Here is an 18,886-nt window from a genome sequence, read left to right as displayed (position 1 = left end):
ACCCACTTAATAAATGGAGACACCCAGATACCTCGGAGGGATTCTGTGAGGACATGCCCAAAGGACAATATACAAAACCAGGCTGCAAACTACAAAGACTCCTTACAGGCAGACTCACACGTATGTACTAATAATTCATAAAGAGCAAAGAGCTAAATTTTCATTAAACTGGGATGCTGCTCAGTATTTTATTATAGATGATTAATTTGACCAGGAGTCAGTATTAAAAGTGACTAGAAAACAGAGAAAGTGTTGAGTGGCAATGGGTTCTGAACAGGAAATAAAAGACCAAGTGATTCACCCAAACCAAGACCAGAAGTGGCAGTGGTAAAGACCAAGGCAAATACAGTGCATGTAACAGAACGATAAACATAACTCGTTTGCTCTCAGTTTGCCAGAGAGGAAGACAATTAGATAATTTAGGATCAAGAAATACTTTTTTAAAATGCAAAAGCAAAACAAAAATTTCCCAATTTTTATTTAAAGGCTAGATTTCTTCAGGGCCCAGCTCATACTTAATTCTCTCAGAAAACCTCCCCTAACTTTTCCAGTCTCCCATCACTTCTTATAGGATTACAGGTAATTATGTTCTGACTATGGCTGTGTGTTTTCGGTATGCATCTTGTTTCCACAAAAATCCTTTAAGGCAGCCCCCTTGAAGGCAAAGAGCACAGCCTCCTTTTGGTTAAAATTCTTCACAGCATCTATTCCAATGCAGAGAATCTTAATATACCTTAAAAAAATAATAATAGATCACTCTTTACTCAAGTGAAACATAACAAGCTCTCTGAAAACATTTTCCTGAGAAATTCAGAAGCAATCATGAGCAGACATTACCTCTGACTTTATCAAAAATTTAACTGATCATAAATACACACACACCCACCACTACCACATACCAGCATACCAGCATGGAACAGGCTGCAAAATTTTTACTTTAGAAAAAGCTGAAATATGTTTCCATAGGGTGGAAATGTGGAATGCAGAGTTACACCGCAGCATATTAAACTTGATGAGAACTTTTAAAGGTTATAAACTTTTGAAGATATAAATCAGGAAAGTATAATGGCGTTTGACAGAGATTAGGGGAGGGGAGAAAGGGGAAGGAGGAGTTTATTTAATGAGTATAGAGCTTCAATTTTGCAAGGTAAAAAGTTCTGGAGACCAGCTGCCCAACAACGTTCAGACAGTTAAAGACGACTGTACTATACACAGAAAACGGTTAAGATGATAAATCGGATGTGTTTTTTACCACAACTTTTAAGTCTCTGTAAGCCTTACATAGCCAATTAACTGAACAGCTACACACCTGGAAGAATACAAAATTCTTCCCATTTTTGTTTCAGTCTTAAGCAGAAAGTAGCTGGCAGAATGAAGAATAAGCTCCTGAAATATCATTTAAGAAGAACTAAAACTGTACTACATTACCTGAGCTTCCTTCAAATCTTTTGCACAAAACACTTTTTTTTACAGCAAGATATCTTCCAGAAAAGGCATTAACAATGCAAAAACAGAGAGCAATAATTTGAGACTGAGATTAGGCTTGGCTGACTTTTTATTCATTAACATTTCAAAGTTACACCTGCACATGTCTTAAAGTCCAATAGCTGCATATGATGTTGTGAAAAACAGCAGCCTACAGTCCATAAACTCCCCCATTTTCCATTCTCCAAAAGCAGTTATGTTCAACTCTTTTATTCACTGTGCTTCTTTTGTTTACCGCTTTATCTCTAAATAACGGACTTGCTGCTGTATTTCCTGATTTTAACCATTATCTACTGGCCTCCTCCTATAGAAGACGGTGGGATAGTAAGCTCTCTTCCACCTCCCACCAAGATGTTATGTACTCACACGTTGCCTTTCTCCCATCAAATAGATTTCAATTCTGAAGCCAGTGTATGTTTGCAGCAGGGAAACCAAATAAGTAACCAGGTCCTTGTTACTAAAAATCATTTCATTGTCCATGTAACAGATACGAGATCAATGTGAAATCAATAATAATCTCTAATGTTAAAGGGAAACATTAGAGATAAACTGGAAATAGAAATAAAAACTCCCATATGCATGCACAACACGTCTGTGCACACACACACACACAGACATGTATGTATCCATCCATCCACTGACATGGCTTAGATGCCATTGCACACCTCATGGCAATGATCTCTTCAGCATTCAGATCTGGCTTTCTAAACACCATTCCCCACTAGAAGGAAGTAGAGTTCCACACAGAAATGGCTGATTGCAGGCCTGAGGCAGAAAAAAGTACAAGATGAGCCTGGAAGACTTTCTGTGCCCAAAAAGGAGGTGCGCTAAGTCAAATGGTATCATGTCAAAGGATTTACAAAAGAGCCTGAAGCATCTTCCACTGGTCACCTCTGGACTAAACACTAAAATGAACAAGTATAACTGGTTGTAAAATGCTGAATGAATAAGTATCAGTAACCCCATAAAAATGACCAAATATAAATATTTTAAAATCAGAAAAAAAATTAGAGAAACTCATTTATTGAAAAGCTAAACATGCAATTGCAACAATTCTTACTCTGAGAAGTGATAATCATAGGAAAAGAATTTAGTGTTTACTCTGCCTTTTCAGAAAAGAATTATGATTTATCACAGGTGATGAGGGATAGCCCATTCTTACAGAAGAATGTCAATATCTAGCCATTGCCAATGAAATGATGGTTTTGAACTTGATTCATCAATGGATGCTAAACTTTCAGGTGAAAAATTACTGAGGAATGGGCAGGATGCAGGTGCCAAAGTTGCACCCATAGGTCCTGTTCCTCCTATTGGAGAGTGACTTTCAACAGACAGCCAGAGTTACGTCACCAATTACAACCTATCTTTCATGCCTAGGTAAAGTATGAGTTTAAATTATGCTTATACAGGCACATCTGTACAGGCTTTACGGTTATTTTCATAGTAAACAAGGTGGATAGCTCCTTACAAATAAAAGACAAGCCACACAAGAAAATGTGGAAGCAGTCTTGACTTGAAACTCAAAGCTTGTCCCTGGAATCAGAAAAAGCATGCACCATCTTTAAGGACCCGAACTGAAAGTAAGCTGGTTGGCTTAGATAAGAAACCAGACTGTCAATTATGTGTTTAGCAGGGCTTATTTTTCCAGTCCAAATGGCTCAGTGAGTATGTCACAAATTAATTACCCAGTGAGCAAGGCGGGGAGCTGTTTCTTCTCTGCTTTGGGGGGATGATAAGGACAGTGGTTCCTAGAGTACAGTCAACCAAGAGAAGTCTCTCATCCAACCCAAACACCCAACCCAACAAAACCTCAGGGGTAGAGAGGAAATGACTGGGGGTAAACAGAGCACTCCCATGGGCAGTTTAACCATGAAAAATTTTAATCTTCTAATCTGTTTCCCCCAAAAAAGGGCCTCATGTCCAAGATATGTCTTGTCACTTTTCACCATATCGAAGGCCCAACATTTCCCAGCCAGAATTAGAGCTGCCCATCTTGCAAAGCAATTTCATCTCTCTGTCACCGCTTGAGCAGCCTGGGCTTTGCTCCGCTCTGCCTGCTCCCAGTGGCGTTCACGGGAACAACAGCGTCCTGGCCGCTCTGATGCTGACCACAGCCACGGAGCCCTGCAGCCTGGGGTCTGCCTACCTTTCTCCTTAGCAACACTTCTTGGCCCCTGGGGCCCAGAACTACAGCATCCACACAATCCCTCCTGTGCCCAACAACCCTTAGGCCACAGCGGGAAGGAAAGAGCAAACACTTTCCAGTAGGTCCACTCCGTCTGTGCCAGCACGTTACTTAACTTCTGAGGCTCGGCTCCCTCATACACAGTACGAAATAATAAAACCTACATTGCAAGCGTGTTACGATGATTACAAATCACGTCTGAAACATTCCCAGGATAACATATAAAAATAATTAATAGAGACTGGCTAGTAATAACTGGGGTCCTAGTGCAGACTAGTTACACTCTATATTCACCGGCCACTCACTACGTGGTGGACACTGTTCTAAACGCCATAGAGGTACTGACTCATTTCATCCAGAAGATGCTATCAGTTATGCCCACTTACAGACATCAGAAGCAAGGAGGGAGGGTTATAACAGTAACAGTGATAAACAGTCCTTCCGCGGGTCCCCACCACCCCGCTCCAGCAAACACGCATGCCAGCCTTTCATCCCAGCCCCATGGGTAACCCACGCGCCGGGTGAACGTAAACCCTGGCGGTTCTGCATCAGACCTCCTCCTCTGCTTATCTCATTCTTCAGCCAGAAATGCCCTTCTTTGCACAACAGCCCCCAAGCCTGCCTCCCCACCATCCCCATCCCAGAAAATCCTGCTTCTTCCAAAACTGCACTCAAATGTCACTTTCCCTGTGGCCTCCCTGGGCTTCCCAAGTCCTCTGGGACTCCGTCTGCATTTCATTTGCGTCACTGTCTCCTTGCCGTCCTCCACTGTCCGGACTCTTTGGCTATGTGTCCACTCCCCCTGCTGTGAACACCGAGGGGGCAGGGACCACGCTCTCCCCTCCGTCCCCACTGACCAGGCACAGCGCCCACCCAGCAAAAGCCTCAGGGCAGAGTCAGGACACGTGTGCTGAGGGGCTCCGTGCAGCCAACACATCGGGGTGCACATCTGTGAGCTGGGGGTGAAGCACCTCTCTCACAGGGCTCCGGAATAGTAAACAAGAGCTGGGACAGAGGAAACACACAGCCGGAGCAATGTTTGCGAAGAGATGGGGAAGACCGCATCACCGCCACCCGAGCTGCCCCACGGAGGACCGACTGCTCTCACACGACAGGGAACACCATCCCGGGGCCTGACCGCAAGAAGGGGAGCAATCCCGAGGCTGGAAAGCTCACTTTCCCAGCACAAGTTGGGAACACCAAAGTCCTGCTTAACACAGGGTTGAGAGCGGTTCCACAATCGTTCCAGAGATGCTGTTTCAGAAACAGACTTAGAGCAAGCTTTTGGTACCAGGGGGAAGGGTGGGAGAAGGAACAGCTGGGGAGTTTGGGATGGACACGCACACGCTGGTGTGTTTAAAACGGATAGCCAACAAGGACCTACTCTACGTGTAGCACAGGGAACTCGGCTCACTGTCTGTGGCAGCCTGGATGGGAGGGGCGGTTTAGGGGGAACAGATGCATGTGTGTGTACGGCCGAGTCCCTCTCCTGTTCCCCTAAAACTACCACAACGCTGTGAGCTGGCTATACCCCAATACAAAATAGAAAGTTTAAGTGGGGGGGAGATGCTGTTAACAGTAATAATGATGGTAAACACTAGATTTATACGATGCATTCATAACTCAGTAACTCAGCAACAGTGAGACCCCTCCTTATAGCAGGGGAGATGCCTACACACGAACAGACAAGGTTTGCGTCACTCACTGTGAAGTCACATCCCCAGTCTGCTCGAAGATTTTAATCAGTAACTGTGTAGAGTGTCACTTTTTTATGTACTAGCTTACCATTTTAAATGCTTTTCTCTGGTGAGCCCAAAATATTAAAGACAGGTATACTTGACTGGGGGCAGGAGGAGAAGGGGACGACAGAGGAGGAGATGGCTGGATGGCATCACCGACTCCGTGGACATGAGTTTGAATCAACTCTGGCAGCTGGCGATGGACAGGGAGGCCTGGCGTGCTGCGATTCATGGGGTCGCAAAGAGTCAGACACGACTGAGCGACTGAACTGAACGGATATTTGTTTTAAACACAAAACTCCATTCAATTCTAAAACATCTCTAAAATCAAATATGTGTCACGCCTAGTGCTTTCCCTCAAGTCTGTTAACACTAATATCTACTGGACAGCATTTTCTAAACATCGTGTCCACCTGTAATGTCTTATTTTTTCAGGCCTTGTAAAGGAGAACTAGTTTCTTCTCCCAAGCTTACCTAAATCACTTCTCTTTTAAAATCCCGGTCCCACATGGTGCTGGTGTAAAGAATCCGCCTGTCAATGCAGGTGACGTAAGAGATTAAAGTTCAAGCCCTGAACTGGGAAGATCCCCTGGAGGAGAGTATAGCAACCCACTCCAATATGCTTGCCTGGAAAATCCCATGGACAGAAATGCCTGGTGGGCTACAGTCCATAGGGCCCCAAAGAGTTGGACATGAAGTGACTTAGCACGCATGTCCACTCTGATGTTAGGATTTGTCCTAAATGCAGTTTTAACCACGAAGCATTTTAATCTTCTAATCTGTTTCCCAAAAAAAGGGCCTCACGTCCATGACACAACCTTTGAGCCCCTTGAAATTACACATGAAACCTCACCCAGAAACCCAAGGCCCCTCTCACTCCCTGTTACTTTGGGTACACACTACACTGGATACCTCTTTGCCCCCTGCAAGTCTCCCCAGGGCAGAAACTCACTTCATCTACATCTGAGATCTGTAACTCTGCATAATGACAGTGAAGATTTCTGCATTGCCACGTTTAAAGAATTTACACAACAGGTCTGCTCCCTTGTTGCTGTTAGCCCACTTAACTTTAGGAAAAACTCTCTTCAATAAAATCAAACAGCAGTGCTTTATAGCTCTGTTCCAGCGCTGAATGTAGGAACTGAAAATAAAACATATGTTTCTATTACAAAGGAATAAAGGCCATTTCTACAGAAAACACTTTACAAATCCTAAGCACGATCATCAAGACAACAGAAGCCATAAAACCAATGCCAGAAAAGGGTGACACCTGACTGTCAATCTTGCCCCAAATGTGCTGAACGGTTCTTCTCACCATAGCAGCCAGAACACAGACACTATTACTGCAAGTTAATCTTCTGAAGTGCATGCAATTTAATCCAACCCAACACATATATGTGTGTGTATACTTGCTTGGCTGTACAGCTTGCTAAGAGTGTGAAAGTTGCTACATTGCGGCTATGTCTACACAGCCAAATGCTTCCAAATACACTGTGTCATTTGCTTATAGAAGCTGAAGGAGGTGCTGAAGACAAAGCATAAAGTGAGACGTACCAGGTGCAACAGAGGGGTGGCAAATCGAGATCAGATATTTGAAACTGTGAGCTCCTTTCTTATAGTGTAGCATAGATAGTACACTACTTAAACACAGGTAAGAATAAAGAAAGAGCAATTGGATGTTTACCTAAATTACTTCTTGATTTCAAAGGATAAGACAGCAAGTTTTCAGGGGAGAAATCTGGGAGACACCATCTCAAGGTTATCACCACCGGTCCCGGGACAATGTGCTGGGAGGAGCTGAGACACTCACAGCAACGCCTCTGAGACGTTCCCACCAAACGTGCACACCATGGATCTGATCACCAGTAACCGTACAAATACAAACCAGGGGACGTCTGACAAAACAACCGGCCTATCCCCTTCAAACATGTTAAGGTCACAAACAAGAAAGGCTGAAGACCGTGACGATGAAAGGCTATGGGGACTGGATCAGGGTGGGGGCACCTACAGCTGAAGAGACTCAGGACTCGACTTGCAGTCACCCAGCCACACAGCAGGGCCAGGACGACTACAGCCCACAGCTCTTTCTGAGATGGTTTGCGGTGGACTCCTAAAATTCATGCATTTTTAAAATACTTTTAGCCTTAAATGCTTACTTTTAAGATCAAAACTTTTATACTCTACCATGAGAAAAGGACAGTGGGCAAGTGACTTTCACAGATTTAACATTCACACTTTTTAGCACACATAACTAGTCAAAAAGACTATGCAATGCTTTGTAAATAAACTGAAGTGAAAAACAGAATCATGTGTGTTATGTGGTTTATGAAAAATGAGAAAACACAGCTAGTGGGTGAAAGGTGAACCTAGTCAACTATCTGTTGTGGTTGTGCAAACAAAAGGAAGTTTAGCTCGGGGGGGGGGGGGCAGCGCAGTTTAGAAAATAATCCCCACCCCAAACCAACTGGTTATGCTGGTAAGGATATTAATAATAACAGTAATGAATCTGGGGCTTCTTTAGTGGTTCAGTGGCTAAGACTCCAACCTCCCAAAGCAAGGGGCCAGGGTTCAATCTCTGGTCAGGGAACTAAGATACGACATGCCATAGCTAAGAGTTCACATGTCACAACTAAAGCATCCAATGAAGACATGGTGGAGCCAAATAAATAAATAAGTAAAAAGGTAACAAATCCAATAAGAAGTCCTTGATGTTCTGAGCTAGACACTGGAGCCAGGCATTCCTCCATTTGGCAGCAGAAACCATCCATCCAGGTGATCCATTTATATCTGGGACCCCTAAAAACTCTCAACCATACATTCCTCACAAAAGGTGGGAGTCTATCAGATTTTAATTTATCCTAAAGTTGTTTTACGGTTCATCTGAATCATTCCTGCAAAACCCTTTTTTTTTTTTTTTTTTTTGGTTTTGGTTTTTTTTTTTTCCTTTGTGATTGTGACAGTTAAAATCAGGAAAACAGGAACAAGTTATCAAAAAATATGAAGAGCATCTAAGGAATGACAGAGGATTCTCTCCGTGATAGCCAGTGATGCTGAAAATTTCAAGAATTACAAACTGGGGCAAACTAGAGAAAAGAAACCATGTACGCACTATCCAGCCCTCATCCCCCCACACACACACATGCCTCCAGCCTAATTATCCATTTATTCTTCTTAAGCACTGCTGAGCATCTTCTGTGTGCCGGGTACTGCCCTAAGACACCGAGCGCAAAACATATCTGACAAAATAGCTCAGGAAGGAACAGTACAGTTCAGAGTCAGAAGAAGTAGGTGATCAATGAATTAGAATATAACAAGAGCTATGAAGAAAAATGAAGCAGGACAGACAAAGTGACAGGAAGATGACATTCTGGCTGCAGAGGTCTGAGAAGGCTTCTCAGAAGTGTCCTCTGAGCGAGGCTGGGAGCAGCGGATGGAGCAGACCCGGGGACCACTGCGGGCGGGAGGGAGCGTGGTACCCACAGGTCAGTGCCTGAGGCCACGCCGGGCACGCAGGCTGCTGCTGCGGACCGAGGCGCACGTCTGGGAGGACGCTGAGCACCGGTGTGGGCCGTGATTTATGTCCTAGCAGGACCACTCTGGCTACAAGTAGGAAGTTGTCATTAGAGGACCAAGAACAAAACCAGATCAGCTACAGGCCCTGCAAGAAACAGGGCAGGCGTGGGGCAGGGGAGGCGGGCGGTGCTTTGGGCCGGGGCAGACGCAGTGGAAAGAGGAATACATAGTTGGACTCTGGCTGTAGTTTAAAAGTCAACAGGATTGCGGAGGGAGTGAATGCCGAATTCTGAAAGATAAAAGCCCAGAAGGACTATGTCTTTTACCCTATCCACCCGGTGACTATGTATAACATTTACTGAGGAGGAGAAGTCGGCAGAAGGAGTAAATTTAGGCATGGTAGGAAATTAAGACTTTCACTTGACATACATCAGGTTTTAGATGCTAGTCATCAAAATAGAAGTGATGCATAATCAACTAGATATCCAAGCTGTAGGGAGAAATATTAGCAAATGCAATAGATACATGCAGAGACAGAGAGACAGAGAGAAAGGGTAGATAGAGAAGGAGAGAGAGAGAGAAAGAAGAACTGCACATACGTGTTTGTGTCTGAATGAAGAAAAGTTCAAGAAAACATGGAAAATGAGAAAAGAAACAAACACGGTACTATATCTGCTTCAGCACCATTTGAAAATGCTGTAATGAGAAGGTACTATTTTAGTAATTAAAGAGGGGGGGGGCATTTCTTCAGTTTCCCCCAGTAAAATAATAAGCTAATGAAAAAAAAAAAAAAAATTAGGTCTTCTCTCGTAGCTCAGTCAGTAAAGAAATCTACCTGTAATGCAGGAATCGGCCTGCAGTGCAGGAGACCCAGGTTCAATTCCTGAGTCCAGAAGATCCCCTGGAGAAGGAATGGGCAACCCACTCCAGTATTCTTGCCTGCCAAAACCCCATGGACAAAGGAGCCTGGCGGGCTACGGTCCATGGGGTCGCAAGAGTCGGACATGACAGACACGACTTAGCGACTAACTCACCAATGAAAAAAATTAAGATACAGAATGAGTGAAAGAATACCGTGAAAACAACACCCTGAGACCACCGTTGGTAACTTGGTGAATTATTTCCCCCCATTGTTTTCTTGACATCTACCCACGGACACACAGACAACAGTCTGGTTTGGCTTTCTAGGTACAGTTCGTGTTTGCTCGTTATTTTGACAGACATGAGATAATGCTACTCCATGAAATCAGGCCGTTTTTTTTTGCTTTGCTTTGAAGCTAAGTTTCCATGCTTTCAGGGTTCACCAGGGCTCCCTCCGCCTCTCCAAACACCTCATGCCCTAACTCACTCACCTGGGAGCCCTGGCATCGGAAGACATCTGAACTTCCCATTCCTGCTCCTCCTCAGAGCTCTGCAGCCAGGGTGGGGGTGGGGTGTCTGTCTTATGAAACCATAAGCACATCTCCATTTCATTAAGAATTATTTGTAAGCCTAATCTCTCAGTGGGATCTGTATGTGTCATCCTCTGCGCACATTTCTAATGCAGCATCACATCTTCTATGAAGCAGGTTTTAGCACTGCCTCAAGGAGTCACTGTAGTCAGCCAAAGAGTGGAAACTCTGACTGAAAACAGCTTCCCTTCAGTTCATTCAACAAATGCCCACCACAGCGCGTGTGCACACGTGCACGCGGGTGTGAGGGGGTGACAGACACAACGTCTTAAAAGACAGTTTCAGACAGAGAAACACGCTGAGAGTAAACAGCAACACGTGAGGACGGAACTGGAGGAAGGTGGGAGAGAGAGGGGATGCCGTTTATCGGGGCGCCCCAGGAGAACCTCCTGGGGAAAGGACACTCGAGCAGAGGCCTCGGGGAGAGAGCGAGGCTGCGGACCCTGGAGAGGAACCACCCAGGCGTGTGACGAGCTGCTCCCGCCGCCTCGGGCTCTCCGACCCCTTGAACTGTAGCCCGCCACTCTCCTTTCCCTGAGGTTCTCCAGGCAAAACCACTGGAGTGGGCTGCCATGCCCTCCTCCAGGGGAATCTTCCCAACCCAGGGATCGAACCCGCGTCTCCATCGGCTCCTGCAAGCAGGCAGATTCTTTACCGCTGAGCCACCAGGGAAGCCCCACAATCCAAGCACCGGGGAGGAGGAGGACAGAGGCCCTGGGAAAGGGAGGAGCCTGCACACCGGAGGAACAGACGGAAGGCTGTGTGGCTGAAACGTCGCGCAAGAGGGGGCCAGATCACGGATGGCCCTGCGGGGGAGAATCGGGGTCTTTATTCTTATTGTGATGAAAAACTACCCTAAAGTTATAAACAGGAACATGAAATGGGATGATTTAGGCTGAGCAGACAGCATGGCGGCTGCAGAGAGACTAGAATGTCCGGAGCAAAGATAAAGGCAGGGGGACCAGTTAGCAGACTGTGACCATTCTCCAGCCAAGAAACGGGGTGGCTGGAAGCACAAGTCAGTCACAGCGGTGGTGAAGTGTTCAGGACACACTTTGCAGCTAAGAACAACCGGACGTGCTGAGAGAACTGGGAATCTGTGCCTGAGGAAACAGAACCAGCCCCCATCTACACCACTAGTGACTTAGCTTCACCAACGGACCTTCTCAGTACTCAGCTCGCAGCACTGATTTACAGGATAATTTAAAATGCATCACACTGTCTCACTTACCCAAATTCGGATCAGTGGCCGGACGTTTCTTAATTTTTGCTTCAGAAATGGCAGAATAATAGGCACACGTCATCTTGATCAGCCATGTTGCTCGAACCATTGGCACTGAATACTTCGCTAAATATGCAAAAACATCTTCTTTTTTACTAAGGATGGGAACCTAGGAAGAAATAACATATTTATAATCGTCCCATATTATGTTCATCACTAGGCCAGCCTAAAGAAAGGGGAAGTGAAAGAAAGAGGCTCTAAGTCCATGCTGCCTCTGAGAAAGTTAATCCTGATGGATTTTCAAACGGCACATGTGGTTTTTAAAAAATAATAAAACATTTCAAGCAAACTTCAAGAAAAAAGAATTGACACTATGTTTAGCACACTGGCGGTCGAGTTTTATCAGTTGTGCTTTCTTATTTATAAAAACAAATTATTTTCAAGCTCTCAGATGCTGAAAGCTACTCCTCGCGTCAACAATAGAGGGAAATCATTTCATGACAGTCCTCCAAGGAGTTTAATCTCGAAATTGGAAAGGACAGATCATGAGAAAAGCTATCCCCACTCTATATCTTATTGAAGGGCATTTTTGTTAAAGCTTTCCAACTGTACCATTTCATAAGAATGAAAATTTCCAGAAAGCTTCTAAAAGAGCCTTTAGCCAAAATTTTAAATAGAGGCTAAAATGATGGCTCAGTGAATCTGCCTAATAAACACAGCGCTAGAAATAGCTGGGTAATTAATTCACTGGTTCAAAGTGGGCACTTGAGGCAGTTAATTATTTCTTCCAGACCACAAAGGTACTATTTAGCAAATTAGGATCCCAATGTACTGCTGAATGGCTTGCAAGAGTTAATCCGGTCTTGTAGAATTCCTCATAAATACCCTAGGAAGAGCCCATTCATCTATACATATCTATCCAATTTATGAATACAGGGTAACACGGTGGACAAAGGGCACGTTGGCTACAACGCAGCACTCTGGGAAAAGTGAGCTGGAGAAGCAGGCGTCGTCCCCGCCCCAGCCCCCAACTGCAGTGAGGACCGCTGTGTCTCATTCCTGGCCCTGGTCTGTGCGATTAAACCCATCACGCCCAGGCTCTTCACGTATGAATGAGATAAACTGATCCTGTCCACTTCTCAGCAGGGTGAGGAGGATAAAGCAAAAAAATGACATTTATCAAAATTATGACAACTTTCGTTGTTGCCAGTTCCAAAGATTTCTCCATGCCCCCCAAAATATTCTCAAGCCACGGACTCTACCCTGTCCTAAGAAAATTCTGGAAACCACAATTGTGAACATCACTAGCCCTGGTTTCTATGCCCCAAAGTCTTGCTCGATTTTGTCTTGAAAAATCAAAGCTTCCAACCAGCTAACTGATTCATAAGGCACGGCATTTAGCCAGTGGCTTAGACAGTGGATTTTTTTGCATTATACATTTGTGACAAACTTGACAACTCACAATCTTGGTACAGTGTAATCCTAGAATTAAAAAGTGGTTTTTGTACATAGCCCTTCAAAACAGGATACCTTTTGCCTCCGGTTCTTCCCAAAGAAACGTCAAGCTGCTCCAATGATGAAGGAAAGCTGCCTGGTCGGACCCTGAGATGCAGTGTGTCCATACACTCTATTTTACGGTCAACGTAACAGACTTCTGACCATGTGCTATCCCTGCTGAGGTTGCTGATGTTAGAACGTAATTCCCATGACAGAGGCGACTACCTCGCTCACCACAAAACTAAAACGGGGCTGAAAGTGACGCAGCCTAAAGCTGGAAAACGTCCTCTCTGTGGATCACATTTTAACAAGAAAACTTCCTGAACATTCAGCTTACAAGACCCATCTTTCAGGGAGCACAGGCTTGGGTTCACTATCGTTCAGGCGGGGAAAAGGAAAAGCACGAGGCCAGACTGCTGGATTTTTCACGAGGACGTACAGTACAGTATCAGGGAGTTAAATTTTAGCTGTCAAGGTCAGGTTCCCTGCTGGGTAAGATGTACCAAAAGACTATGTATTATATACAAAATCAAGGCCCAAAAATGAGGCAGATGCAAAAAGTAAAGTTAGCATCTCCACAGAAGTATTACTAATAGTATCTTTATAGAAGCCTAAAGGATGTCTTCTGAGCAGCAACGGACAAGAAGGATATCCCCAGAAGCAAGGGGTACATTTTGATCATGCGAAACGTTTAGATGAAATAGCGGGCAAAGCTGAGTCTCCCATGAACAGCACAAGGCAGACCTGTAGCTCACTGCCCTTGCTGGCAGAACCCTAAGAAAAACGGTTGGCTCAAATCAAGGGCTTTGGAATTCAGAAGAACATATGTGAAGAAAGTTATTTAATTAAGGAAGAAAACACATTTTGATGGTTTTGTCAAATTTACAGTTTGGGCCAACTCAGGAAGGAAAATATGTTTACACTGACTGAAGTATGACTTCCTACAGAGATGGATTCCATTTTCAGCCAAGAAACCATCTGACTTCAACTGGTAGCTGAACCCAGGCAGTCACCGGGCAGCCGTTTGGTTTCTAAATCAAGCTGGAATTGCATCTAGGTACCAAAAGAAAAGTTAGACATCTGGCATGTGGTGGTCTTCCACCGGCCAAAGGGCCACCCCGATATCACCTTTCTCCTCGCAAGCTCCTTACCATCAGCATCCCCTGATGAGAGGCCATTACACCCCTAAAGCAAGGGCATCAATTCCTCACCAGTACTTGCCTGCAGGAAATATCCCCCAAAAATGCATTCTGAAAGCTTACAAAAAAGGCTGGGCAGTGATAGAGGCAAACAGAAATTCCTGGACCACAGTAATCAAAGTCACCGGAAGTGAAACATCATTCCTAGTGAGCTGTTCCAAAGGCTAGCAGGATCTCCCCAGAAGCAAGAAGTCTCCTTTTCCAAATCTAGCTATGACCATGATGGAATCAAGAGGCCTTTTATAAGTCTCTGAAGACCTCTCTGAGGCTAAACACCTGGGGTGCTGTGGAGCTTTACAGTAGCAGAAAACCAGGTCCGGAAACTGGATGCCGCCCCATACAGGAAACTATTTTGAACTCTAGATCAGAGTTGGAAGATGACTCAGGATCTTAACAGGAAAATGAAGGTCTTCTGTACCAAGCCACCTCACAGATAAATATCAGAAATTAAACAAGATGTATTTAAACTTCCTAATATGAAGGAACATGTGGAGAATGCCATTTTCTACCCAATTCTACAGAACCGTCACCATCTCAGGAGGATGAAATGCTGAGGAAGGGATGGGAAGGAATGGCTCTTGAAATGCCCAAGAAATGAATAAGTCAAAGTATATTCAATGGTTTTACAAAGAAAATATATTTTAACTTTGCAAAGAGAATTAATGTCGGAGCTTACCTGAGGGACACCTGACTTGGCCAGAGGCAGCTCCTAATAAAGAGAGAAGAACAGTGGCTAATACACTGCACCGCAATTCATCGCCCTCCATAAAGATGAGAGGCCATTACACCCCTAAAGCAAGGGCATCAATTCCTCACCAGTACTTGCCTGCAGGAAATATCCCCCAAAAATGCATTCTGAAAGCTTACAAAAAAGGCAAACCTAAAAAGAAAGACATCAGGCTAGCTACAGAGGAGTGGAAGGTACTAACCCCACATGGAGGGTATGAACTATTGGCAGAAATACATCAAGTCTTGAAGGATGGCCTTTGACTTCTGTGGCCTTCAGATACAATTCACACGCCCCCGTGGGCCCACATGGTAAATGTTGAACAGTGGAAAAGAAATGCTATGTGGTTCAGCCTGGGTTGAGACAGGCGCTCTCTGGGTAGCAAGAGGGGGTTACGCTGATGATTGTGCTCTGCAAGGACTTCAGCTGCCTTGGGGCACTACCGTCTATGAGAGGCAACGTGATGCTCTGACACTAGAGCAAAATGAAGCCAACGGCAGCGACAGGCACTATTTTCAAAGAGCTGCTTTAGAAAACAAACAAGTCAATACGCAAAGGAGCTCTCCTCTCACCTGAGCCTGCACCAAGCCATTCGTGAACATTTAAGAATGGAAGATGGGCTCTCCTGAAACTAAAGGGTTTCAGGGGAGATGAGAAAGACCTGGGAATTATTTGAAAGGTATGTAAGAAGTCAGAGATCAAGACTAAGAGGGAGGTTTCTGGTTCTCATCTAAATTTCAAAGGACGTTTTATATTATTGGGACTGTAAGATTGTTGAACGTGTGCAGTATTTCCCATTTGAGGAAAATGATCAAAGGCAAAGATCCTAAAAGAAGCCTCCCTTCCCTCCCTCCACTCCCCCCTCCTCCAAAAAGCTGGGAACTATGAATAAAACTGCCCCATTTTGTTCTGAAACTTTTTCAAAGATGTTCTTCACGCACACACAGAATCACTATCTTTTATCTCACTTGTTCAGAAAGAGACTTAGGTTAAAAATTTGGAAGGACGCTTTTCAAGACAAGGAAATAATATTAAAGCAAGGATTTCTATTCAATGCATTTTGGGTACCACGGCCTAAGAAAACTGCGCATGTAACAGGAATAAATGAAGTCTCACTGCCTGTTCTTGATTTTAAAACCCTGTCTACCGTATCAACAGCTTCCTGTGTGGCTTGCTCAGGTCTCCAGATGTCCCTGGCACCACATGCCACCAAAATGCAGGGCCAACAGCCTGTAAGCAGCACACACACACCTGCCACTGAAACTCTGAGCTGTGGAGAACTGGGGAAAAGAAACGCACACTTCAACGTTATCCCCAACAGCTTCATTTCTATAAGGCCACAAGGAAAACAATGCAAGAAATACTTAAATACCTTTTTTGCCAAAATAGCAAGTGGTTTATTTCCTGCTAAGTCAGAGAACCAGCTGTGAATCGCACTCTGGGATCGCGCGGTAACCAGCCAATAGTTATCTTTAGCGTTAACTTGTGGTTTCTTCTTTCCGGTGTCCTGGAAAGTGTTAAGCTTTAGTTTCTCAGCTAATATGCTGCTAAAATAAGCTCCGATCTGTGGAAGGGAAAAAAGGAAAAAGTTTAAAGATAAAAAGCAAGAATGTTAGTAATGTACATATTAGTATTTTATTTGTATTAAGTGCAAATCTTCAAAGAGCCAATCAGAAAATAAAAGAGGAATTTGAGACCTTGAAGCCAAGAGATGTAATTTCCTTACACTAACGTAACGCAGAAGCTCCCAGAGCACCTTTGTTTCACTACTCACAAGCAGTTCAAGGGGGAAAAAAGCACCTTTGAAAATCTCTGCAAGATAAAATTAATTACATACTGAATAAATTTCAAGAGAAGGGGTTCTGCTTTAATCTTCAGCTCTATGTCTTTTTCATAATACACACCCGTTTGGAGAGAATCTTTTTCCTGTGAGGTGTAGCATACAACAGCAGAACCCAGTAATCACACAGTAATCATTCTTTTCCTTGTTTTATCTTAATAGCATGTATTTTTGGAAAGGAAACTCTGTATTTACACTCAGTGCCTTTTAAAAAAAAACGAGTCTAGAGAAATCTAATTTATTTAAATGGCAAATTACAAAAGGTTCAATTAAATTAAATATTCAACGTTTTTGATTGAGCTGCCAATTTCATGAGTACAGGAGTTTCAAGAGAAAGCTAATGTTACTTGCTCTGAATGGAACAAAGTAACAAAGGGAGCTCTGTGAGTGACTAGCGTTTTCAGATTAACCACATCAGATTAACCAGTTTAAAGAGGACAGAGGAGGAGACAGGGACAAGAGGGGAGGGGGCTGAGGAATATCGAAAAACTCAACCAATTCACAGAAAACCTGCTGGAATTTCCAAGAATCCTATCACAGCATCACACTGTGTCCTCTGGAAATTCTTTAGTACCAGGATGTGGACAATAATTTCTAATAAACACCTTCAATACGGTTAGCAGACAGCGGCAACCATGATTAAAACAAAACGCCTACCATGCTGCAGCAGGGTAAGAACCACTGCCTTGGTTAACGCTCACGACTCGATGAACCATTCGTCTACAGGCTGGAGCACAGTTGGAAACAATTAGCCAAGTCTACCTACCAGGGTGAATAACTGGTACAACTATTCTAATGTGAACTGGCATCTCCTGTTCCTTGAGATTGATATACAATGAAAAAGTTTGTTTTGCCAAGTTGATGTAATATGGCAATAAAAATTATAGTAATTAGAAAAAAAAGAAGTCTGAACTTTATTTTTCTTAAATTCATAGCATGGTTTTATTTTTTAAGCAAAGTGTGCAGAATATCCAGAGAATAAATTAAATGCAAAAATTCAGCAAAAAACAGTTGTTTGAAAATAAGCAAGTTTCTCAAGCAGTATTTGGTCTTTGCACCAGAGACATGAAACACCTACCTATGTAGATTGTTTTATATTTAAAAGATTCCTTATTTGCAATTACATATGAGCAGTTTAATCAAAATAAAGGCATAAAACAATTTTAAACTAGTCTGAGAACTATCAAGAATATCCACAGCGATCTGAAGAGACTATTCAATTAAACCAAGCCAATCATTAAAGAGCTTTGCAAAAATTGTATTTTTAAAAAGTCTGGGCAATCTCTTGCAATATTACTCTTTTCTACGTATTTAATAATAGCAATGGAACACAGGGACTGTATATATGTTTTCATTCCTAACAAACTTTATGAACAATTTAATAACTGTAAGCAAAGTCAACTTCCCAAAAAAAAAAAAGCTCAGAGAAAATTCATAACAGAACTCAAAAATAAATAAATAAAAACATGACCATACATTTAATTTTATTCTAACAGCGATATACTCACATTATTCCAAAATAAAAAAAGTTAAGAGCCTCATCCCCAGCTCCCAATGCCTGCCTCCAAGTAATCACCTTGATTAGTTTCTTATGCCTTTCCAGTGTTTCTTCATGTGTGAATACACACAAACACACACAGATATATTTTTCTCTTGTCTATACCTCATTATGTACACTGAATAAATCTGAGAACCTTCCTTCCATACTTGCATATGGAGCGCGTCCTCATTCATTTTCACAGATACATAATAATGTCCTGTGTGGATACCCACATTGTATCTAACAAGGCCCTGCTGATGGACATTTAGAGTGTTTCAAACTTTTGCTATTACAAATCACATTGAGGTGAAGAGCCTTCCTACTGAATATTTCAGTTGCCAGTTAAGCAAATTACATATGCTCGTGTATACATCTGTGCATATAAAGAGATCTGATATAATACACAAATTTTTAACAATGCTTATCTCTGGTTAAAACTCAGAAAGGATGAAAAACCAAACCTTAAAAGAATACAAACAGAAACAGAT

At 43.3% G+C, this 18,886-nt stretch overlaps 1 protein-coding gene across 6 annotated transcripts in view; it reads right to left on the bottom strand.

Moving 5' to 3' along the window:
• The window catches only part of MED12L (mediator complex subunit 12L), a 355,795-nt gene that overhangs the window by 297,884 nt on the left and 39,025 nt on the right, over positions 1-18,886 (bottom strand). For 5 of the 6 annotated variants that reach the window (XM_061168108.1, XM_061168109.1, XM_061168111.1 and 2 more), the window contains exons 4-6: positions 16,391-16,582; positions 14,968-15,000; positions 11,605-11,764 (exon numbers count right to left, since the gene is read on the bottom strand). In XM_061168108.1, coding sequence (XP_061024091.1) covers positions 11,605-11,764; positions 14,968-15,000; positions 16,391-16,582 — 385 coding nt within the window. The remainder of the gene's footprint in view (positions 1-11,604; positions 11,765-14,967; positions 15,001-16,390; positions 16,583-18,886) is intronic. The other variant, XM_061168110.1, reaches the window with a different exon arrangement.

This window comes from Dama dama, chromosome 19 (assembly GCF_033118175.1).
Source record: "Dama dama isolate Ldn47 chromosome 19, ASM3311817v1, whole genome shotgun sequence".
Taxonomy (NCBI): domain Eukaryota; kingdom Metazoa; phylum Chordata; class Mammalia; order Artiodactyla; family Cervidae; genus Dama; species Dama dama.
This window is presented reverse-complemented; position numbering and strand designations above follow the sequence as displayed.